The sequence below is a fragment of the Hirsutella rhossiliensis genome (genome assembly GCF_020360975.1).
Source record: "Hirsutella rhossiliensis strain HR02 chromosome Unknown scaffold00015, whole genome shotgun sequence".
NCBI classification, from domain to species: Eukaryota; Fungi; Ascomycota; class Sordariomycetes; order Hypocreales; family Ophiocordycipitaceae; genus Hirsutella; species Hirsutella rhossiliensis.
The window spans coordinates 1,350,898-1,373,451 of record NW_025408681.1 but is presented as its reverse complement, the minus strand read 5'-3'; the positions used below and the strand labels follow the sequence as shown (position 1 = coordinate 1,373,451).

Here is a 22,554-nt window from a genome sequence, read left to right as displayed (position 1 = left end):
CCAGACGGCACATCTCTACCGACCGCTGCCGAGCTCCTCTCCCACGTCAAGCCGCCAGACGACGACATGATATGCAAGACTTGGCGGCCTCGCTCAGCATAATCGCAGCATGTTCTCCTCCGCGCTCAAGTCCATCTCCGCCACAAACATCACCGCAAACTATTCCGTGTCGCCGAGCCCGACCTCGACGGCCGGCCCGTGGAAGATATACGATGCCAAGAAGAAGTCGACGGGCAAGGCATACAGCGTCTTTGTCTTTGACAAGAGATCGCTCGAGAGCCATGGCAACTCGCTCGGCCGCTCGGCCGCTTCGTCTTTCAAGCGGAGCGCCGAAGAGGTTGTTGAGCGCCTCAAGAAGGAGGCCTCTAGCCTGGCCAAGCTGAGGCATCCCAGCATACTCGAGCTCGTCGAACCCGTCGAGGAGACAAGGGGGGGTGGTCTGCAATTCGTCACCGAGCCCGTCACCGCGTCGCTGGCGAGCGTCTTGCAGGAAAAGAATGATCGCGAGAACTCCAGTGGCCGGTCGAGTCGCTACGTTACCGAAGACGCCGACGGCGTGCGGCGGCGAAGAGAAGTCGAGATTGACGAACTCGAGATCCAGAAAGGCCTCCTGCAGCTCAGCAAGGCGCTCGAGTTCTTACACGACAATGCCGGGCTCGTCCATGGCAATTTGACCCCCGAAGCCATTCTCATAAACTCAAAGGTTCGCAGTATCCCAATGACAAGCCCAATTCCACCAACTGACTGGCCATGCAGTCTGACTGGAAGATAAGTGGGCTGTCCTTTTGCAGTCCCGCCGAAAACTCGACCAAGCCGACCTCAATTCAAGGCATCAACCTGCACGAAGTCCTCAACATGGATCCGAGGCTTCCCGGTTTCGTCCAGCTAAACCTCGACTACACTTCTCCCGACTTCGTCCTGGACAATAGCCTGACGCCTTCAGCAGACATGTTCTCGCTTGGCCTGCTGTCTGTCGCACTCTACAACTCTCCCCATCGGTCGCCCCTGGAAAGCCACAGCAGCCTCTCTTCTTACAAGAGACTCTTTTCCTCCTCGTCTACCACGCCCTCGCCATCCAACAGCTTCCTCTCCTCGCGCCCGCTGCCCAAGGAACTCTCCAACGACGTCTTGCCGCGGCTCATCACCAGACGGCCTGCTCAACGAATGACTGCCCGGGAGTTTCAGCAGAGCGAGTACTTTGACAACGTCCTTGTGTCGACGATCCGATTTCTTGATTCATTTCCAGCCAAGACTCCAAATGAAAAGTCGCAGTTTATGCGAGGCCTTAATAAGGTTTTGCCGTCATTCCCAAAGTCTGTCATGGAAAAGAAGATTCTGCCAGCGTTGCTCGAGGAGCTCAAGGACCGGGACTTGCTTTCATTGATTCTCCAGAACGTTTTCAAGATAATCGAGCTGCTTCCTTCGGCTCGGCGGGCTTTCGGTGAGAAAGTTCGACCCGCCCTGAAAACCATCTTTGTGGTGAACGCGAAGCAAGGTCAGGAGAAAGACCCGGCCAGGGACGCCGGGCTCATGGTCTTTCTCGAGCATCTCCCTGCAGCAGCAGAAAACAGCTCTGGCAAGGAGTTCAAGGATGGTAAGTAGAACACTGCGCCGACGGCGACTCGGCGAGATGACGGCTGACCTGACTTGCTCAATCAGACATCTTGCCCGTCATCATGGCAGCGATAGAGTGTCCCACTCACGCCATCGTGGACGCTGCCCTGAGAACCCTGCCCGCAGTGCTTCCTGTGCTCGACTTTACCACCATCAAGAACGAACTCTTCCCGGTCGTCGCCATGGTGTTCAGCAAGACCAACAGCCTTGCCATCAAGGTTCGCGGCCTGCAAGCTTTTGTCGTGCTCTGCGGCGGCTCGACGGAAGCCGCAGTTGACGATGGGCTGAATGGGCTTGCAACGGAGAAAAAGACTTCCTCGTCCAGCGCTTTGGACAAGTACACGATGCAGGAGAAGATTGTGCCCTTGGTCAAGGCAATCAGGACAAAGGAGCCGGCAGTCATGATTGCCGCTCTAAATGTCCTTCGCATTGTCGGACAGATAGCTGACGCCGAGTTTGTGGCCATGGAGATCCTACCGGTGCTCTGGAGCATGAGCCTGGGCCCATTGCTCGATCTTAAGCAATTTCAAGCGTTCATGGAGCTCATTAAGAGCCTGTCGAGGCGAGTAGAGGATGAGCAAGTTCGGAAACTTCAGGAGACAACCGGCATGTCCAACGGGTCGACAGCGGGCCCTAACGAGGACTTCCTTGCCTTTGGCGGCGTGACGGGGACCGCCTTCGAGCCGAGCAACGGGACTGACGAGAACGACTTTGAGGCGCTCGTCAAAGGCAGAGCGGATGGCAGCGGCGGTGGCGGATCGTCTGGCAACGGCTTCATGGGGTGGGACGAAACACCTTCTGCCGCGTCGCCCGCGACCAGCAAGTCGCCGTCGAGCACGCCTCAAACACCGGCATTTGCCTGGTCCACGCAGAGCACGGCAAGTCCCGCCGCTGGCTCGAGCAGCAGAGCACAGGGTCAGGGGCCGGGCTTCCGCACGGTGACGCCGGACCTCTCGCGCATGGGGACGCTGACGCCGTCGTCGACGCAGTTCAGCCAGCCACTGCAGCCGACACAGTCAAGCTTCCAGCCACCGCCTCGTCCCGCCGTCCCCAGCAGCGGCAGCACCTCGTCCTCCATCAACTGGTCGTCGACCCCCGCCTCCACAGTCAACCCGTGGGCGTCGACAGCCCCCGCGCCGTCCAACTTCGCCAGCAGTTACACCGCTAGCAGCCCCAATGCCATACAGGCTCCCGGCAGCTTCGCGTTTGGGGGCAGCGGCATGGCGGCGGCTGCGTCCCCGAGTATGTCGTTTGGCCAGAGGCCGGCGGCGGGCGCTTCGCCCAACTCGTCCTTTTCGCTGCCGCCTCCTCCGGGCGGCGTCGCGCAAAGCAGCAACGGCGCCCCCGGCTTGAGCATCAGGCCGGCCCCCGCACCGGTAGCGCAAACGGGCTGGAACATGGGTGGCGCCGGCGCCGGCATGGCGAGCCATCAAGCCAAAAGCCCCGTGAGTATGAACAACATGAGCATGAGCGTGGGCGTGGGCGTGGGCGTGGGCGTGGGCGCGAGCGCGAGCGCGTCAGGTGGTCAGCAGAGGTCGGGGCTGGACAAGTACGAGAGTCTGATTTGAGGACTTCCTTTCCTCCTTTTTTCGGTCTATTGATTTGAAGCAGGGTGGTTATTGGGCTGGTCGGTTGGTCGTCATTGGGATAGTACGGAGCGGGCTGGAAACACAGGATGGACGGAGGGGATCGTGCCTCGGAGGCCTCCCCCTTTTCCTTTTTCTCCCCTCAAAGCGTATAGCAGGCTAGGAAAATAGGGTTCACAACACTTCAATAGAGACGGGGGACGCGGGCCTGCTGTAGAGCCTGTCGTTCATGAACATGAGCATTCCTTCACGTCGTTTCTATGTCTGCCAATGAAGATGCCTCTCCAAGAGAGGAACGAAGCCGTTTGTGTAGTAGACAGTCCAGAAGCGTCCTTTTTCCCCCGCAAAAGAAGCAAAACAGGCTGTTCGTCGCGTTCCTTTTAATAATTCGCCACATTGCTCCTCCCTCCCAGCAGTCTCGCTCGCCCTGTCTAGTCAGGGTGGCGCGAGGAGGTGCCGTCCACCAACGGCGCACAGACCTGATCTGAAAATGAGGAAGAATAAGAAGAAAAACAAGACACAAACATGATGAAATGGTCATGGAGGAGAAACTGTAGCACAGATGCCTAGAAGGGGCTGAGAAAGACCGGGGGTGGTTGTGGTAGTCGCCTGGCCACCCCTCAGGGAAAGAAACGACGCCCAACTCCCGTGGTTTCTGACGCTGAAAACTCCTTGCCGAAAGAACACGGCGCTGGGCGAAAGAGCGGACATGGGCTGGGGGAGCAAGGCTGGACAGAGGCGATTGCGGGCATGGGGGGCAACAAAGAGGGCCTTTTTGATCGGGCATGTTTCAAGAAGGTTGTTCAACAGCGAGGGGATCGGTTGCGGCAACTTTCCGAGTCATTTCAACTCTTGGCCGAGCCCTTTTTGGGGACCGCTGCGGCGGAGTCGCCGTTGCTGGCGGGCTCGGCGGCCTCGAAGACGTGGCGGCTCTTGTATCCGGCCTCGGCGCGCACGTCAATGCGCTGGCCCTCGGGGACCATTTCGTGCTCGAGGGGCCACTCCAGGCGGCGGCACAGTTCGGCGACGACGACGTCGCAGTCGCCGAGCAGGTCAATGTCGAAGTTGATGTGGTTGACGGCCTGGCGCGAGACGTAGACCTGGGGAATGTGCGGCGGGAGCCAGCTGACAATCTCGGAGACGGGCGTCACCTTGAGCGAGGTGCCGATGACGACGACCAGGTCCACCTTGTCGCGGTCGTGCTCGGTCAGGCGCCTGGAGAACTCGTCGGGCAGGGCCTCGCCGAAGAAGGTAATGTCGGGCTTCATGACGCCGGCCTGGGGGATGTCGAAGTCGGACGAGTCGTCGTCGGCGCCGGAGCTGTCGTCGGACCAGCGCCGGCGCTTCTTGCTGCCGTCGGCGCCGGCGGAGCGCTTGCGCTTGACGGCGCCGGCGCCGTTTGCGCGCAGCGACTGGACGCAGCGCGGGCAGCGCGGGATGTTGCCGGCGCGTATGTCGGGGAAGATGCTGTCGCCCTGCAGCTGGTAGCCGCACTGGACGCAGCTGGCGGTGCCGAAGGAGCCGTGGCACTGGATCAGCTTGTCGCGCGGTAGGCCGGCCTTGACCTCGAGGTTGTCGATGTTCTGCGAGTAGTTTGTGAGCAGCTTGCCGCGCTGGTGCAGCATGGCGATGAACTTGTGCGTGGGCGTGTAGCGGTCCGTGGCGGGGACAATGTCCTTTGCGACCGAGTAGAAGATGGTGGGATCCTGCTTGAAGACGTCAATGTCGAACACCTCCTGCGGGTCGTTGAGGCCCAGGTGCTCGAGCTTGGAGTAGAGGCCGGTTCCCTTTGAGCGGAAGTCGGGGATGCCGAGCGACGTGGAGATGCCGGCGCCGGTGATGACGATGATGTTGCTGCACCGGGCCAGGAGGTTGACGGCGTCGTCGACGGTGTTGTAGCACGACAGCTTGGCGCGCTTGGACAGCTCGCGCGAGATGGCCAGGGACAGGAGGCTGAAGTAGGCCTCGTCGGGCTCGCCCTCGAGGAAGGGCGGCGGGCGGAGGCCAAAGGCGCTGAGCAGCTTCTTGGCCGTGTAGCGGCCGGCGTCGACGGTCCGCTGGCAGAAGATGGCCGGGCCGTACTCTCGCAGCTCCCGTCGAAGACGACCCGTCTCTTCGGGGGTGCAGCTGTCTGAGTCTAGGGGTTTCCGCGTGTTAGCAAACATTCTCTCGCTCGCCCTTTGCCCACCTCGCTTCGTCTTTTCACCGTCTCTGACAAGACTGAGAAAAGAAGGCAACAGCCGCGAAAACATGACACAAGGCGTGAGGGAGGGGGGATCAGGACAAAAAACGTACTGCTTGCGGGAGCGGCATTCTCGTTGCTCAGCTCTTCAAACGCATCCTCGAAGAGAGAGTCCGTCTCCCACGACTCGCGCACATCGTTGACGCGCTCCTCGAGCTCGGCAAGCGAGACATTGGCCTCTGCCTTTTTGACGTCGGCGAGGCTCGCGTTCTTGGGCAGCTTGTCGAGCGCCGCCGCGTTGGCTTTCCGCCGGGTGAGGGTGACGCCTTTGGCACCCCGTTTCATCGTCATTTGACGAGCCTTGGCCGGAGGATAGCCGAGGCTGCCGCGAAAAAAAAGAGAGAGAGAGCGAAAACGTGAGAGCAAGGGAGGAGGAGGGCGGCCAGAGACGGGAAGATGGAGGCGGTGGCGAAGAGAGGATAAAAAGGGAGAAGAGAGAAGAAGGTGGTTGCGAAAAGGTCAAGAGACAAATAATGTAGTTTGTGTGTGCGCGAAACTCGCCACGCGCCGGCGCCGAAAAGTCACCAGTTGCGTGGTGGGCAGCGATTACGACTCAGCCGACTTGGTTGCGTTCCTCTGCGGTTTCAGTTGGATGGCGGAGGGCGGGTGCAGGATAGTTGGTTGTTGGTGAATAGTCGGTCTGGCGCGAGGGGAGGCCTTTTTGCAAGGGAACCAGGAGAGCCAGGGAAAGACGGGGTTTGATGGGTTTTTGTTGAGTCGGACACGGCGGCGTCTAGGAACCGCAGCCCGAAAGGGGGCGGTGGTGACGAGAGTCTGTCCGAGAGGAAAATGAGTCGAGAGAGGTGGCGGCGGGTCGTTGAATGAAGCGAAAAGTGGCGAGGATAAGGTGCAAGCAAGAGTTTGATATATATGAGAGAGAGAGAGAGAGAAAGAGAGAGACAGAGGGAGAGAGGGGGGGTGGAGAGGAAGAAGGGGGGAACAGAGGACGATGGGAATTGGAGCGGACAATTAATTAAAAGGGAAAAAAAGAGGCGGCAGGAAGAAAGGTGGCCGATCCCAAGTTTAAAAAAGTACGAAAGTAGGTAAGCAGGCTTGACAAGAGTTCAGGCAGAAACTTGGCCATACGTACGGATACGTGCCTTGTTTACGCTCCTCACACGCAGCAGCACGCACACGCAAAGCAACGAGTCAGTCAGACTTTGGAGCCTCTCTTTGCCGCTGGCGCCGTCCAGTGCAGCGCGAACCCTGTTGCCGTTTCCCGGATACCATTCCTGCCCCGTCGTCTTGGGTCGTCTCGGGTCGTCTTGGGGTCGTCTTGGGTCGTCTTGGGGGAGCATGTATATTAATTAATAGAGTGTACTGTAATTATGTACTTGCTGAGTCGGATACGTACTGCGTAATTCAACCTGTGTCACTTGCGCGTCCAACCCGTCCGTCACCGCGTGCGAGAATGGGTGGTGGGGAAACAGCAAATAAGTCAGCCTGGAAGAGACGAGCAAAGGACACATACAGTGTGCGTGCATGTCCGTGTATAATACCGGTACGCCCTCGACAGGCGGGCCGAGCCATGAACAAGTCATGAGCTATCTGGGGAAAACACAACCCCAACCTTCTGCTCGGCGAAATGCATAGGCAACATGCGTAACCTCGGGCTGACAGACGCCCGCAACTCCAGGAAACCATCCACGCCCTCGCCGGCACATACTTGCCTGCTACCAGCGCTACCAAGTTCCATGCTAAGAATACTTCTTGTATTAGCGCCTCCGCGTGACGCCACAAACAGACGCTCCGCAGTCACCTCATTTCAGCAAACCCTGCGGGTCTGACTGTCGGCACGCCGTCTATCAAGGATGCCAACTATCGAAAATAGGGACAAGAATCGAATGGCAACAAGAGAGAATCGAAACAAGAGCCGAGGCCCAGGTAAAGTAAAAAAAAAGACGTATCGGCCTCAACCCTCCCGAGGTTGGCCTAGACAAAAGCAATCCTGCGTGGCACAGCGCCCTGTCTGTCCCATTAGTTACTCCGGTTTTCGCCCCTCGCTGCTGATTTGTGCATCGACCCCTTCGCTTTTTCGGCCCCTGTTCCCCTCGGGCGCCCTCGACTCGCCGCCGTCCCCCTGGCCCTCCGGGCTCACGCGGCCCATGGGTGACCATCCCGCCGCCACGCCTGCAGCCACGATCCCCGCCATGACTGTCGGCGCTCCTAGCGCAGAGTTGGACCGTGATCGCGTCGACTTGGACCGCTGCCGCGAGTCCGGCGTCGCCGCCCGTGACCCGAAGCTGTCCTCCCGGGTCGGCGTCTGCGGCGCGTTGACCGACCCCGACCGTGAGTGCGACGGGCTTCTCGATCGTTGCCGCAGAGTCTCCTTGGGGTGCTGGATCGCAAACTTCAAGTTGTTCAGCCGTCCTCCCTTCATCCGCCTGAGGAAATTGAGCTCGTCCCGCACGTCCGCCAGTGGCTCCGGGTACATGTCCATTTCCTCGTCCGAAACCGTCAGGCCCGGCACCCCGTGCGCCCGCTGCTTGAGGAAGTCGGGAACCAGAGCCTCCATCACCCCGTCCGGGATGAGGCGGAGCACCACGCCCACCGGGATCGAAAAGACGCCCAGGATGATGGCAATACCCCACAAGGCAGCGTCTTGCCCGTCCCTGGCGATCTGGAAGGCTGCGCCTCCGACAAAGATGATTAAGACCTGTCCACCACACATAATGGCGCTAATGGCTATGAAGAACCAGTTCTTCGTCAGGCCCTCAAAGATGTTGAACTTGTTGTCCAGGCGCCGGTTACTATCGTTTGTCCGTTAGCATCTCTCCATAGCCCACGCCCGCCTCCACCAAGAATCAAAGGAATATCAAGCTTCACTTACTTCCACTGGTTGAAAATCTGCATCCATACAAACGTGTTGAACACCAACGTGTTGACCTGGTCGCTGGGCAGGGGATCGTTGCTAATGATGCCGTCAATCAGGCCCTTGGGGACACCGTAGTACAGGAGCAGCGTGATGGCGAGCTGGTAGAGGGCCTGTCCCAGGATCATCTTCCACATGGTCGTCGAGATGATGGAGGAGCCCTTGCGCTCGGGCTTTCTCTCCAAGACGCTGTCCTGGGGCGGATCCGTCGCCAGTGCCAGCGCCGCCAGTGTGTCCATGATGAGGTTGACCCACAGCAACTGCACCGCCGTCAGGACCGACTGTTCGGTCTCGCTTGAGACGGCCGTGATAAAGGTGAGGATGACGGCCGTGATGTTGACGGTGAGCTGAAACTGCAGAAAGCGCTTGACGGCGTCGTTGACGGCGCGACCCCACTTCAGCGCCTTGACGATGCTGGAGAAGTTGTCGTCCATGAGGATGATGGCCGATGCCTCCTTGGCCACCTCGGTACCGGCGATGCCCATCGAGAAGCCGACGTCGGCCATCTTCAGCGCGGGCGCGTCGTTGGTGCCGTCGCCAGTCACAGCCACCGTCTCGCCCTTGTCCTTGAGTCTCTTGACCAGGGTCCGCTTGTCGTCGGGGCTGGACCTGGCCAAGACGTGCAGCCTCGGGATGATTTCCTCTTGCTGCAGCTTGCTCAGGTTGCGGAACTCGGGACCCTCCATGATGATGCTGTTGCCCTGCAGGATGCCGCATTCCTTGGCAATGGCTTGGGCAGTGAGTTTGTTGTCGCCCGTCACCATGCGCACCACCACGCCGGCCCTCTGGCAGAGTTTGACCGAGTGGTAAACCCCGTCGCGCAAGGGGTCCTGGATGCCAACCATTCCGATAAAAGACATGTTCTGAAAGATATCCTCAAACTCAACCTCGTTCTTCCCGCCGTCTCCACGACGGGCGGCCTTTGGCGGCCACGATTCGAAGTCTCGGTAGCAAATGCCAATCGTCCGCAGAGAGCGCGTGGCGTAGCTCGCAATGAGGCTCGTGATCGTGTCCGCGTTGCCCTGCGAAAGCGGCTTGACGGAGTCGTCGGCGGAAGGATCCTGCAGGATCTGGCTGCACTGGGCGAGAACGATTTCGGAGGCGCCCTTGACGAACAGCCTGGCCTTTCCCTTGGGCAGCTGGACAACGATGCCCATGCACTTGCGCCCAGAGTCGAAGGGAATGATTTGGAGCGTCTTCGCACTGTTGCGCTCCTCGCTGACCGGCCCCATTGCGAGGTGCGCCTTGGCGAAGAGCAAAAGGGCCGTCTCCGTCTTTGAGCCAATAAACGTCTTCTCGCCTTCAACCTCTCCCTCGAAAGCGGTCGAGTTGAGGGCGATGGACTTGAGCAGCAGGTCCTTGACGGGAGCGCTGAGCATGGACGTGAATTCCGACGCAGAGATGTCCGCGCTCGTGTCCAAGGGAGCCGTCTCTGCATCATCATCATCATCCACGGGCGCTTGCTGGGCCCCGCCAAACCTATGACTGGTTCCCACGGTGCCTGAGACAACCTGCATCTTGTTCTGCGTCAAGGTTCCCGTTTTGTCTGAGCAAATGGTCGTCGCATTGCCCATGACTTCGCAGGCCTTGAGATGGCGGACCAGGTTGGCATCCTTGAGCATGCGCGTCGTGGCAAAAGCCAAGGCGAGTGTCACGGCAAGTGGGAGGCCCTCGGGAACAGCCACGACGATGATGGTGACGACCACGATGAAGATGTTGAGGAACATCTGGCCCTTCTGCGCAGGCGTAACCGTGTCATCGAGGCGCGGAAGGCGAACAAGGAACTCGATGAAAAGGACAATGAACAGGAGCAGGCCGGCAGCGCCTCCAAGCTTGGCAATATAGGTGGCTATGACGTTGAGCTTGGCCTGCAGGGGTGTCATCTCCGGGTCCTCGTTGAGGGCCATGAGCGTCTTGCCGTACGACGAAAAGATGCCGGTCGAGGTGGCCATGTAGGTGCCGACACCCTCCATGATACGGGCGCCGGATTGGATGAGCGGGTCCATTTTCTTGAGATTTTCATTGTTCTCGATGGCGGCGTAGACTTCATCGGCAGGTCGCTTGCGGATAATATCCGACTCGCCAGTCGTCTGCGACTCGTCGCATTTGACGTTGAAGCCCTCGATGAGCACGCCATCGGCCGGCACCAAGTCCCCCGGCTCCAAATGAATCACCTCGCCGACCATGATGTCGTAGACGGAAATCTCGGTCGTCTTCCCAGCGCGTATCACCTTGACATTGCGGTCCTGTTTCTTCTTGTTGAGCTTGGCGAACTGTCGCTCTTTGGAGTAGTCGTTGAGCGATCCCACAATGACGACAATGACAATGGCCACGATGATGGCGACACCCTCGACCCATTCGACCTGGGGGTCGTCTGGGCCGTGTGCCTGGCCAAAAGTCTGATATAAGCCGACACCAAGACTGATGGCTGCCGCAATCGACAGCAGGATGAGAACCTTGTCGTTGTAGGTGATCCACATGAGCTGAAGCAGGCTCTTGCCCTTCTTGGTCGGCAGACGATTGTCCCGGAAGACGCGGTATCGATCTACAAAAACATTGTCCCTTGCCTTGTCCGACTTGTTAGTGGCCACATTGGCCATGGAGCCCGGGCTTCCACCCTCGGTCGCCCGCTTGTCGCTCTTGGCAGTGGCGTCTTCAAAAGTGACGTGCCCCTCCAGATGCGTCTCCTCGGGACTCAGACCAGCCTTGCGATCGGCCCTCAGGCCCTTTTCTAGCCCGCGCAAACCGCCAAGCTTGTAAAAGGCTGGCAGGCTCTTGGGGTTGAACATCTTGTTGAGCTGCCCGGGCGTGAAGGCGAAGGGATTGTTGTCGACCTTGAAGTCGTCCTCGGTACCGGCGTCGGGACTCAGAGCCTTTTCGTCCTTCATAATCTTGTTATTGCCCAACCCCTTCATCTTTTCGACCTGTGTGTAGCTGGATGCGACCACCGTCGTCTCGCCGTGAGAGCTAACCGATCGCGACGCGTCCTGGGAGTCGACCGAGTTTTGTCTTGATCGCAGGTGGTTGGGGACAGACAGGAAGCCAGCTCCGCCATCGTTGGTGCGCGGCAAGACTGGGCTCGAGACGTTGTGCGGACTCGTGGGCCGGCTGTCCATGTTGTCGAGGGGGGGCTCTTGGTGCGGTTCGGAGCGCTGCTGGTCAGGAGTGAAGCCATAAGGCGGATCGACAATTGTCGCAGGGCTGACGGCATCGTCTTGAGGCGATATGGGCGAGACGGATGGGTTCGGCCGCGACCACGGCTCAGGGGCCATTTCGGCTCTGTTATTATTGTTGTTGGCGCTGACTGCCGTGGTATCAATAGTTATCGTCGGCCTGCGAGGGACAGTCATGTCTTTTGGTCAGCCCGAAACTGGAAAGGTAAGAGAGCGAGCCGGGGCTAGATATGGAAACCGGCCGGGCAAGTTACTCACGCCCTCCTTCGCCCAGCCACAGGGCCAGGAGGCGGCTCGGCGTCGTTGGCGTCGGGCATGTTTAGGCACACAGCCGCCCGAGGCGGATTGCGAGGAGTTGAGGCGAGGCTGCGCCGAGTCGAGCAAGTGACGACACAGCAGAGTACCGAAAGAGATTACGTCGAAGTCGGGGGTCGACGAAGGGGGGGGGTGGGAAGGTTGAAGAGGGAGATGCGAGACGAGACGGTTGAAGGAAGGGAGCGTCGAGGCCCAGTATTGTAGAGTTAAGAGTGCCAAGACATGGCCAGAACGATTACAGGACGGGGGGGAAACATGAGCCGGGGCCACACGCACGAGATGGGGAGGAGGAGCAGGACGAGGACGAAGGCTAGACGATGTGGTTGCGGTGTGTGCGGCCGGTCTCTCACCTCCTCGCAGTCGAGGTTTGGACGGATGGGCTCATGAGGCAGTGCAAACGACGGGCGTTAATTGGTGGCCGCCACTCAGATATCAACACGCCTAGATGTTCCAGGGGAAGGGGGCGCACTCCACAGTTGGTGGCTTGCTGCTGCACAGGGGTCGGTCCTTATTGGGCGGTAGCGGTACCCATGCCTCAGAAAGAGGTACTGTACGAAGCCTCGGGGCTAATAAAGGCTAAAGGCACCTGAGGCGATGCGCCACCTAGATGGGCTCTCCTGCTCCGTGCCTGATCTGATGGCCAGCGCACAATTCATGCTTTCAGGTGCCGGCAGTGCTTGCCAGGGCGGAGGAGCCTCCTCCACGCTGAGCTGGCAATGGCTTCCAAATACCGACTCGCGATTCGCCTCGGGGACACATGCTCCTTGGTTAGGCATTGTTTTTTTGCTTCTGAACACGCATTACGACATGGGCGGGAGATGACGCTAGTGCCGTAGCCACGGGCGCATCTACTTAGTGTACGGCCTGATGGACTGGAACCTTTCCACGGCGACGGAACATCGTATCTGACGGCCCTGCTTTACATACATCTACGGAGAGCCACTGGCGCCGCACTACGCCCATCTGCATCTTGTTGGAAATAGTTATACACTAAAATAAATAGGCCGTTCGTCGGTCCGGTGGTTTTTCTTCAATGTCACCCATCTCCTGTTTCGTTTTGTTTTGTTTGTTGTTATGTTTGCCCCGTCTGCTGCATGTCCTTGTCCTGCATGCCTCCGGCCACATGTCTGGATTGCACGGCCGATGATCGGGCCAAGATGCTCTCCACGTAGCAATCTTCCTGCCTTGGATTCTATGGCGACCCCTCCACCCGTGCCCGGCTGTACAGTAATTACAGTCTTCCCCGTCGCTGCTCTGTCGAGTCGGGTGGTGATTACAAGACGGGATGTGCTTTGGATGCCAGGGTGGGTTTCATTTGGGCGGGCATTGTGGGTAGCAATACCTTGCCAAATAATCTTTGTTGCCTCTTGGCAAGTAGCTCACTGCTCTCAACGCACCCGGCGATACCTTGGCATCCTCCAAGACGCCTCCTTTCGCGGGTACCTCGAGGTAACCCAACTTGTGCCCTCTCGGCTGTTAGCCACCTTTGATGGCGTCGCCTGGTCGGCGCTGCAAACGCCAAGACACACCAGGCACTCACCGTCCACGCACAGTCGTACGTGCTGCCAAAGAGGCTGAGCCGATAAAATCTCGCCGCGAAATGCTATATGTTGACTTATTCGACAACAGCCCATGACGCTGCCAGATGACAAAGAGTCCGTTAGCGCGCGCTAACACAGTACAGTACCGGTACGTACTGCCCGAGCTAGCTGCACACCCTTGTCACCTCAATCTGGGAGTGCCTAGCGCCGCCGACTAGGTTTGTGGCTCAACAACAAAAGCTGCCTGTGGCAAGTAATGTGGCGCAGGCTATCTCAGATGAACCGTCCGCAGCAGGCAGGCCTCCGATGCTCCAACCCTCAGCTGGCGTTATCCGTACTTGGACGGCAGACGGGCACGTGCTCCAAGGCAGGGGGTTGGGCTTCCTGCAAGGGGTTCTTTGTCAAAAAGTCCCGTCGCCAACAATATCAACCCACGAGTGACTACTCCGTATAGGTGGCAAATGCCAAATCGAACCTTCGCATCGAGACACAGCAAGGCATTGACGGCCTTCGCTTATGCAGCTTGCGGCTTCTCAGCGTTCTGCGGCTTGTTCATGACCGGTTCTACCACCTTTCGAGGAGACCGGAGCACACCCTCTTGACCTTTGCTCTGCCCCATGCTCCGCACAAAGAGTTCGCACGTGCTTTCTCGCAAATTGTGGCTCGGTGTTTGAACGTCCGCGACTCCGCGGTGCCAGTCTTGTCCAACCCAACCCAACGCCTTGGCTGCCTCCCGAGCACTGCCCGATAGCCCTTCCTACGGCGCTAGGAAATCCCCCGCGTACTCCTGGTAGTCCTTGAGGAGCCACTCCAGGTCAAACCTACTGCCCATCTCTTTGTCCGCCAGAATCCTGTTGCCCGCCTTGACGTATGCCCGCTCAAACTCTGCAAACAAGGCGGGCGTCTTCTTGCAGTATGGAATGTAGTCCTGGCTTGTGCCCTTACACACGATGCCTCTGAATCGCTGGTAAATCACGTCGACGTCCTCGGATAAGTCTATCTCGGTGTATTGCCTCAAGTCGATGGGGTAGAGCGGGATGTTTCTCAGAGTGAACTAGTCATGGTCCAACGGCCGGTCTTGGGTGCCAGGGTTTGTTCGGGCGAGGCAATGCTGATTCGGCACCTTGGACACGACACGGTTGACCTCGTCGTCGTCGAGGTCCGGGATGAATTCTTTGACGAGTGCTCGACGGACCTTTGGGAGTGACAAAACGCGTTCCATCTTGATGGTGGTCGTGCGCTGTCTGAAATCTTGGGGCAACTTGGGGGGCATGTCGGCCTAGAACTGCTCCTCCGATGACAATATAAGATCGAGCACTCTGGGCACTCGGACCATACACCCGACTGCTTCAGAGGTTTTATCGAAGGCGGCGACAACCCAGCAATGAAGGAGGTGCCCGTGCTGCATATCCCATTTTGTGGGAGGGCAGGGACGCGGCGTGTGCCAGTTCCTTCTTCAGGACAGTTGCTTTGCCCACTTGCTCAAAAACGACGCCCTGGAGTCCGATGCCGATCTCGATAAGGTGCTTGAGGTCGGGCCGGGACGCGGCATGTCCATGTCTTGTGGCAAATGAGGACGTTGTCGAGATGACATTCTTGGTGGTGAGGGAGCGTTGGAGGACAGTGTGCTTGGGGAGCTGCTCAAGTTCAGCAGCGGCCAGCAACTTCGAGATCTGCGCGTCTCTGACAACAGAGGAGAGGGCTGCAGTGGGGTCGTCAGTGCTGCGTTGCTGGTGCCGTGAAGCCATCATAAAGACAGCTGTTGCTGCGCTGTTGTAAGAGGGCATGGATAGGAACAGGAGGGGAGCAGACGTAGCGTTGACGAGATGAACTCTAGCATACACGAGTTGAGTCTTCCGATCATTTGTTCGCAAGCATGCAGAAGCGAAGGTAGCAAGGCGTCGTCTCCTGCGGCGTTGTCGTCTCTTGCCTACAGCTGCCTTAGCGCTGCCTCTTTCCACGCATCGCGAACGGCTTCACTCGCGGAAGGAAATACGTATCTCGATTCTGGCCAATTGCCGGACAGTATTCCCTTAACCTGCATTAGCGTTGCGCTATCCTCCCCTTGTACAACTGCAGAAAGAATGAAAGCTGGTATTTGCATACTTGCTGTGTCTGTCTTTCATAGGTACACAACTTTACTTAATGACGTCTTTGCACCTTGAGTTTTTAGGCTTGTCTTGGCTAAGACCATCATCATCCGTATATATATCTTTATATAACGCCTAAACGCTAAAGCGTATATTACATATTATAGTAAAAGAAACTAGTTAAATAGAGTGGCAAGCCCCTTGAACATTTTTAATCCAAGCTCGTATCTATTTTCATACACGTTGATATTTCTCTTTTGAGGGCCGCCTCGTAGCGCTGGTAGAGGCGGGACCAGCGTCAGGGTAAGAGATGTGTAAACCGTTGAATCTCGGCGCCTCGGTGCTTAAACAGACGAGAGGAAGAGAGTAAACCGCTCTTAGTTTTAAGAAAGTGTCTAGCCATCTTCATTCCATTTTACTTAGGCGGCGCTGTGTCAACATTGGAGAATTGACGGCCAAAGCCGGGCAAAAGTGTCTATACCCAGATATTCATGTCTATGAAAGCAATACTCCTTTCAAGCACCATCAGCCGTCGAGCAGTGGCTTTGCCGTGGCAGGTAAATCCCGCCTCGTTCACCCAGTTGTAGTGTTCGCAGAGTTCGAAGTCGAGGCGTCAGTGGCTGATGCAGATAAAGTTGGAGGCTGAAACCGAGCACACACGATACCCTGTCAGAATTGCGGCAGACAGATGTAGAGAACGCAGCCGCGGATGTACACGCAGTACAGATACATGCTACAATATGTGGCGCACTGATTGCTCGGGCGTGAGCCTAACCAACCACAAGGTCTTGCTTGACTGATAGCCGCCAGCGGCCAGCAGAGCCCGGACTAGGACGGATATGTCCTCCTTGAATAATACAGTACAGTACATGGAAATGCGCACGACTAATGCTGGCTGCAAATAGTCCGTGAAACGCACCCGTGGCTTTGCTGTAACCTAGTCCACGGGAGGCGGCTTGAGGTTGGGATGGACGAGTTACCGAGACGGTCGATCACACGCAATGTGTGTCCATGGCGTCCGTCACCCGCCAAAAGGCCCTTTGTCGACTTTATTTTGGGTTCAAAGAGGCCGCCGACTTGCTGGCCCCGAAATGCCTCGCCCCGAATATAGGTCTCCGAATACAAAGGCCAGCCCGACTCTGCGGATGGGATTCTCCCACGCTCGAGTGGGGGCCGTACGTTTGCCTGTGCCCTGGCCCTCTTTCTCTCCCCTTGCTTCCCTGGGACCCCAAAGCACACCTTAACGTTGTTAAGCTCTGCTTGCGCTAAAAAAAAAATGGCGGGGGATCCGCCACACCATCCGGCCACCCACTGCTGCAGCACATGTCGACGACGAGGAAGCCGATAGGTGGAGAGAGGAATAAGGATTTCATGGGCTGCGGGAAATCCTGCTTTGCTCTCTTGCCGATCGACGGACTTCCTTGAACTTCCGCCGGCTGCCGCTCGACGTGCCCTCGGATTGGAATGAAACGGAACCCCCGCTCTATTGTTAATATGTAACTTAGATGCATGGAGTATCCGTCGATTTGCCTTGGCGGGACTAGTGGGCCACGGCCTCTGTCATAGACTCTTAGTCATATGGGCCGCCAGAGGCAAAATCTGTTTGTCACGGCTGCCCGTCATGAGGCAGCACAGCCTCCTCCATCCAGCATTGGGTAACTTGCTCTGTGCATGTCCCGGGCATCCGGAGCCAGTGCTCACGCGTATCTGTTTTCGCCATGTCGTCTCGAGTTGTATTGGTCAAGCCGAGATTCGGTATGATAAGCTGATTCGCATGCCCGCCAAGCCGGAGCAGCACACCTCTTCGTCGTCCCCTCCTTTCCCGCCGTCCAACTTCTATATTTCTTCCCGTGCTTGGCCGCAGGGCATTTATTGGGTATGCCGGCTGGCGGATAATAGTTCCCCCGCATCCTCTTGCCATTGCCGACCCTCACGTCTGGTTCAAACCTTCAGCGTCGACGGGATAAGTTACAGTACCTCCCGGGTCCCGACCTTGACGACAATCTTCCCCATGAATGCGTGAGGGGTTTCTCAGGTCATCAGATCCCTGGCTCAACCTGTCTTGTCAGCCTCTTGCCCTTTCGGGCCACGTCCAGGGCGCTCCGCCTCCTTCACATGCGGCAGGTCGTCGCCCTCCCTCCGCCAACGCGCTTCTTCGCTCCAAGACCCATCGGCATCTGCCCATGCTTGTTCGGCTGCTCAACGGTCCGAGGCCTCGATGCGTGCTCCGGCTGCAGCTGACGATGGACCTTCCAGCGGACTACGCACATGGCTTCTGGCCACCTGCACGGACGACATACACCCTGGCTGGAATTATTGCTTCCTATGCCGTCAGCCTGCGCGAAGGTTGAGGAGGCAGTGCAAAAGTCTTGGCGACGATTTAGGTTAACGCACGCTCTCATCTCAAAGGGCCCTGCGTCCGCTGTTTTGCTTTGATGCCGAGCTGAGACTGCCCCGATGTCTCTCCATTTTGCCTGCCGCCGACGGAGCTGATCAGCTGTTCTCGCTATCTTACGAACGGGGTGTGCGGAACCAGCAGAGTCTGCGCAACTCTTGGCCGCGTTTCTAGTCGGCATTATCGGCCGTTTCCACACGCATGGAGCGACGTCGAGAGGAAGCTTGCTTCTAAGCCATGCCCATCAACTCTCCTGATGGCTTAGGTGCTCACTGTGATTCTAGCCCCACCGTCATCAGCTCACGATACCAGATAGGATGGACCCCAGGCCAGTGCTCTGCATCACTTATCAGGTCTGCACGCTCGGCATCTTCGGCAGTGTGCAAGATGGTACATGGGCGGGCTGCAGCGGGAACCGCTGGGCTCAAAGCGACAGCTGAGCTCCATCCCACAGCTGCCGTGACGGCCAAAGGCTCCCAGATGGCGCCAGCGCGCTCCCCGGGCATCTTCTCCCGCGCTACTTGATCTTATTAAGGTGCCTCAGCCACCAAATGTCTGGACGCGCGCCGAATGCCGCCTTTACCGAGACACTGGGTTGTGCTTGGGAGGCTGTGAGAGACTCGCATGGCGGAGGCCGCTTTTGGCCACGAAGATTGCCGCGTCAAGCCCGTAGTGAAAGTGACAGGGCTCACAAACTCCTGAAACGACAGAACAGTAAATGCAGGGTAGTCTGGGCCAGGTTTAAGCTCCATTTCTGCGTGAATAAAGTGGCATGGCATACGACCCAGCCTCAACTGCCTTAGATCCTTTTTCATGTTGTCTCTCCCCATCCCTTACAGTGAAGTACGACTATGGTCAATGGAAGCAAGTTGTTTCATCGCCAGTGTAGAGAGCAGCGGTCGAGCCCACGTAGAGCAAAGGCCAGCTCAGCGTCTCCCCAGGTCTATCTGCTTCACACGCACCATGTCCCCCCTATCCTCGCCGCCACTCGCCTCAACCCCAAAGAAGGGCAAGACGGCCTCGCGCACAACGCCCCTCCAGAACCCGCCAACGACGTCCTCGAGGTCCGCGCCCGTCTGCCTAAAGTCGGGAAAGGCGTTTGCCTCGAGCAGCCACACGACACCCGCCTCGTCGACGAGGAAGTCGAGCCCAAACACCTCAAAGGCGTTGGGCAGCGTCTGGAAGTGCACGGGCATGGCCGTCGCGGCGGCCTCGAGGGCCTCGCCCGTGACGCTGCAGATCTGGGCAAAGATGTCGTCGAGCATAGGCTGCGCGAGGGGCAGGTCCCAGAAGCGGCGGACGCTGTTGGCGCCGGCGCCGTCGGAGGGCTGCTGGCGCTGCTGCTGGAGGCAGGTGTTTGTCAGGAAGGAGTCAATGTCGGTGGGCGAGTGTGCCCAGGGCGCGAGGTAGGGCTTGGCGGCGAAAAGGGCTAGCATGGGCTTGTAGACGTGGACGGTGAGGCTGCCGGTGCAGAGGACGTAGGTGCGGATGTGGAATTTCCTTGGGTCGGATTCGAGGAGCAGCGGCCGGTGGATGTAGGGCTGGGCGACAAAGTGGCGGAGGTGAGATGTCGTGATGAAGTCGCCCATCCCTTGGCCCTTTTCTTCGCCAGTTTGGCCTTGCCCATCCTCCTCCTCCTCCTCCTCATCACTATCCGGACGCTCCTCATCCCATCCGTCAAAGATGGCCTGCAGCTCCTCCATGGTGCTAAACAGCCTAATGCCCTGCCCGCGATCACTCATGCCCGGCTTCAGGATCCACCACTGCCTCGCCGCCTCGTCTGCGAGCTCCGCGTTGCGGTCCATGCTCTCGCGGAGATCAAACGCCTCGACAAGCGCGTCGTCGAGGAACTCGGCGTAGTCGACCTCGAAGGCCTCGCTGCGCTTAAAATGTCGCCCCAGCGGTGAGGACGGGTGCTTGGCCACCCAGTGGTCCACCGTCGCCGACAGATAGTGCTTGCGTATCAGCGCCTTGCGGATCATGTAGCTGTTGACGAGGCACGAGCGCGGGTGCGCCGCGGCGAACTCAAAGTCGATGGACTCGTAGGCCGTAATTTGCAGGAGTCGGACGTTCGGATCCGACGGCGTCTCGAATACAGGGGGGCCGCCGCCGTCCAACGGCTGTAGCTCCGTGATGAGATGCAGCGTATCATCGGGAAGCAACGTTTTCAGCGCGGCCACGATCAAGGGTTGAACGTAGGTGTCGTCGTAGGCGACAATGGCCCGTATGGGCGAACCCCCTCTCCCATGCCCCTTGCCTCGGATCGCCATCGATGTCACACCCGCCACTTGCTGGCTTGAACTGCGATGCCTTGCGGTAAGAATGTGATGTATTTTCGACGCAGCTCAACGATGCATATAGTGTACATGCAAGTTGTTCACCTCTGTCGGTCTCCAGTGTCTCCATCCCGCCCTCGCACAAAACCACACGCCCAGGCAAGACACACAATGGGTTTCAACTCACAGCTCAAGCTCCTTTCTACTGAATGAGGCGCTGGTGCCGAGGGCAAAGTTTGCCTTGAGCGGCGTGATACTATACGAGAAAGGGTCAGCATTGACAGGCCTGGTGAGGCATCAGACTCACCTTGTGTTGCCTTCCATGACCGTCCGTCCATCATTGCCAGGCTCTGATTCAGCAACGCTCTTGTACACGTCAGTGAGCCTGGGCGCCCATTTGAAGTGCTTGTGCACGTGTCCCGTCTTGCGGCTCTCTCCGCCGACCTCGGCTTTTCCGCCGCTGGTGCTGTTGACTTGGGCGGTGGGCGCTTGGCTGCCGCCATCGTTTTCGACCTCGCCGCCGGGGCCCTCGCGGATGCGAGCCTCCTCCTCGACCGCGTCCCCGGCCTCGCCGTCAATCTCCTGGAAGCAGCTCCCCTCGGCCCAGTAGTTCTGCAGCACGTTGGTCCACAGCGTCTTGTGCTTCTCCACGTCCTCGACCAGCGGCACGTTGACGCTGTACAGGTCCGCGCTGGCGTCTGTCGGCCACTGCTTGTACAGGGCGTCGATAACCCTGACGCTGTGTCGGCACGCGGCCTCGATGATGACGGGATCGTGGTTGCGCGAGAAAAAGGCGAAGCTCAGGGCAATGGAGCGCCTCTTGCAGACGGCGGCCTCGAGTGCAGCGCCGAGGGTGCCCGAGCTCAGGGCAAAGACGGAGCTCGTGTTCCTGCCGTAGTTGGGCCCGCTGACGACGAGGTCGATGGGGCCCTTGTCGTGGAAGAAGTGGTGCAGGCCAATCTGCACGCACGACGCGGGCGTGCCGTCAATCAGGATCCATTCCTCGACATCGCCCGCCGCCGACGGCCGGTGGTGCGTGGTGTCCTCGGAGTCGTCTCCGTGCACCTTGGCGCCCGGGCGGTAGTAGAGCGGCTTCAGCGTCTGGCCGATCATGTGCGCCTTGCCGATCCATGAGCGCTGCGTGTGCGGCAAGCAGACAGACACGACATGCCCGGCCTGTTGCAGATGCTTGATCAGGCAATGGACGTAGGGAGACGATTCGGGCGACGGAGGCCCATCGTCGTTGGTTACGAGTATGTGCATCGCGAGAAGGGGAAAGAGAGACAGCGAGATCGGAGAAGAGGGCCGGCGAGCAGATTCTCGAGACTGGCCGAGGGGCACGACCGGCAAATCCTCGGACTCCCCCAATTGGCTCGGCAGCCTCAGTGTGTGTGTGTGTGTGTGTATTTTCCGTCCAGCGGCCGTAAGGCCGCTCAGGTCCCGGTGGGGCACAGGACGTGCTGAGCTAGGCTATCGAGAAAATCCTGCCACAGTAGGCCTCACCCAGCGCTTCTTGCAAGGCCTCGCAAGGGCGAGCTGTCGGGCTCAATCCCCGGAGACGGCTTTCCTACCCTCCACCGGTAGGTTGTCGCTAAGCCCGTCAATACAAGTGTCCGTGGCTATCCTCTGCAGCCAGCCTTCCCGAAGTCCATCCAGCATTTCATCGGCTCTAAGGCGCTCAGTGTCGGAGCCTGGTGCCCGTCAGCGGGTCGTCCAGGCGCGTGGCGATTGCCACAATGGTCAACCCTTGGTTTTGTCCGGTCAGAATTCTCTCGCTCTCGCTAACGCTGCTGTCGCAGTCCATGCTTCGGTAACCAGGCGATGGAAATAGCGCAGGAGCGGCGGCAGGAAAACCCTCGAAGGAATCAGAGGCTGTCGTGCAGCTTGCCTTCAGGGAGAAAAACCTGCGCAACCAGCCACCGTTGTTTAGAAGGGCGGGCCTTCCAATACCCACAGCTCCTTGGTTCCGAAGGAAGCTGTGAGGTCCGTGTGGACGTGTTGTCGAGACCGGCTTTGCAGAGGAATATGAACTCTCCTAATGTCTTCCTCTGTGCTGTTAGGGCCACGATGGACCCGGGCAGCAAAAGCGCGGTCGGGTGGCCTGCAAATCCGGCCCCCTGCTAGCGAGCCGCTAACAGCTCTGACGGGGGAAGAATTTTTACAGGGGAGAGTTGTCGGCAGCCTCAGTAGTGCAGTCACTATTACGTACAGGGTAGGTCTCTCCTTCCAGCGCAACGGATAGTCCAGGACATCGAAGGGACAGCCGTTCAAACTCGACGGGGAAAGCACTGCATATCCCAGTCGATGACGGCCTTGACCTCTAATGTGGCTGTACCAACAATGGACGTCCTTCGTCTGTCTCGGCTTCATCGTCGACTCTTGGCGGGCTGAATTGGCCAAGACGATACGGTGGGATAAGCTCACAGCAAAGACGTAAAACGAGCCGTATC

At 58.5% G+C, this 22,554-nt stretch overlaps 5 protein-coding genes across 5 annotated transcripts; 1 reads left to right on the top strand and 4 right to left on the bottom strand.

Moving 5' to 3' along the window:
• Positions 1-109: 109 nt before the first annotated feature.
• Positions 110-3,182, top strand: HRG_10384 (kinase; the record flags this gene model as incomplete). The annotated part of the gene is made up of 6 exons (XM_044868855.1): positions 110-703; positions 757-1,594; positions 1,660-2,552; positions 2,604-2,728; positions 2,771-3,059; positions 3,147-3,182. 6 exons carry the CDS (start codon positions 110-112, stop codon positions 3,180-3,182), a joined length of 2,775 nt encoding a protein of 924 aa, XP_044716210.1.
• Positions 3,183-4,045: 863 nt separating this feature from the next.
• On the bottom strand, positions 4,046-5,727 carry HRG_10383 (sir2 family domain-containing protein; the record flags this gene model as incomplete). Its single annotated transcript, XM_044868854.1, has 2 exons — positions 4,046-5,337; positions 5,496-5,727. 2 exons carry the CDS (start codon positions 5,725-5,727, stop codon positions 4,046-4,048), a joined length of 1,524 nt encoding a protein of 507 aa, XP_044716209.1.
• Positions 5,728-7,423: 1,696 nt separating this feature from the next.
• Positions 7,424-11,804, bottom strand: HRG_10382 (e1-E2 ATPase domain-containing protein; the record flags this gene model as incomplete). Its single annotated transcript, XM_044868853.1, has 6 exons — positions 7,424-8,192; positions 8,273-10,859; positions 10,932-11,281; positions 11,351-11,466; positions 11,521-11,647; positions 11,746-11,804. 6 exons carry the CDS (start codon positions 11,802-11,804, stop codon positions 7,424-7,426), a joined length of 4,008 nt encoding a protein of 1,335 aa, XP_044716208.1.
• A 2,296-nt stretch (positions 11,805-14,100) lies between these two features.
• On the bottom strand, positions 14,101-14,616 carry HRG_10381 (uncharacterized protein; the record flags this gene model as incomplete). Its single annotated transcript, XM_044868852.1, has 2 exons — positions 14,101-14,397; positions 14,467-14,616. 2 exons carry the CDS (start codon positions 14,614-14,616, stop codon positions 14,101-14,103), a joined length of 447 nt encoding a protein of 148 aa, XP_044716207.1.
• Positions 14,617-18,754: 4,138 nt separating this feature from the next.
• HRG_10380 (tubulin-tyrosine ligase family domain-containing protein) lies at positions 18,755-21,367 on the bottom strand (the record flags this gene model as incomplete). The annotated part of the gene is made up of 4 exons (XM_044868851.1): positions 18,755-20,129; positions 20,292-20,360; positions 20,412-21,205; positions 21,272-21,367. The coding sequence occupies 4 exons, from the start codon at positions 21,365-21,367 to the stop codon at positions 18,755-18,757; spliced, it is 2,334 nt and encodes a 777-aa protein (XP_044716206.1).
• Positions 21,368-22,554: the final 1,187 nt, after the last annotated feature.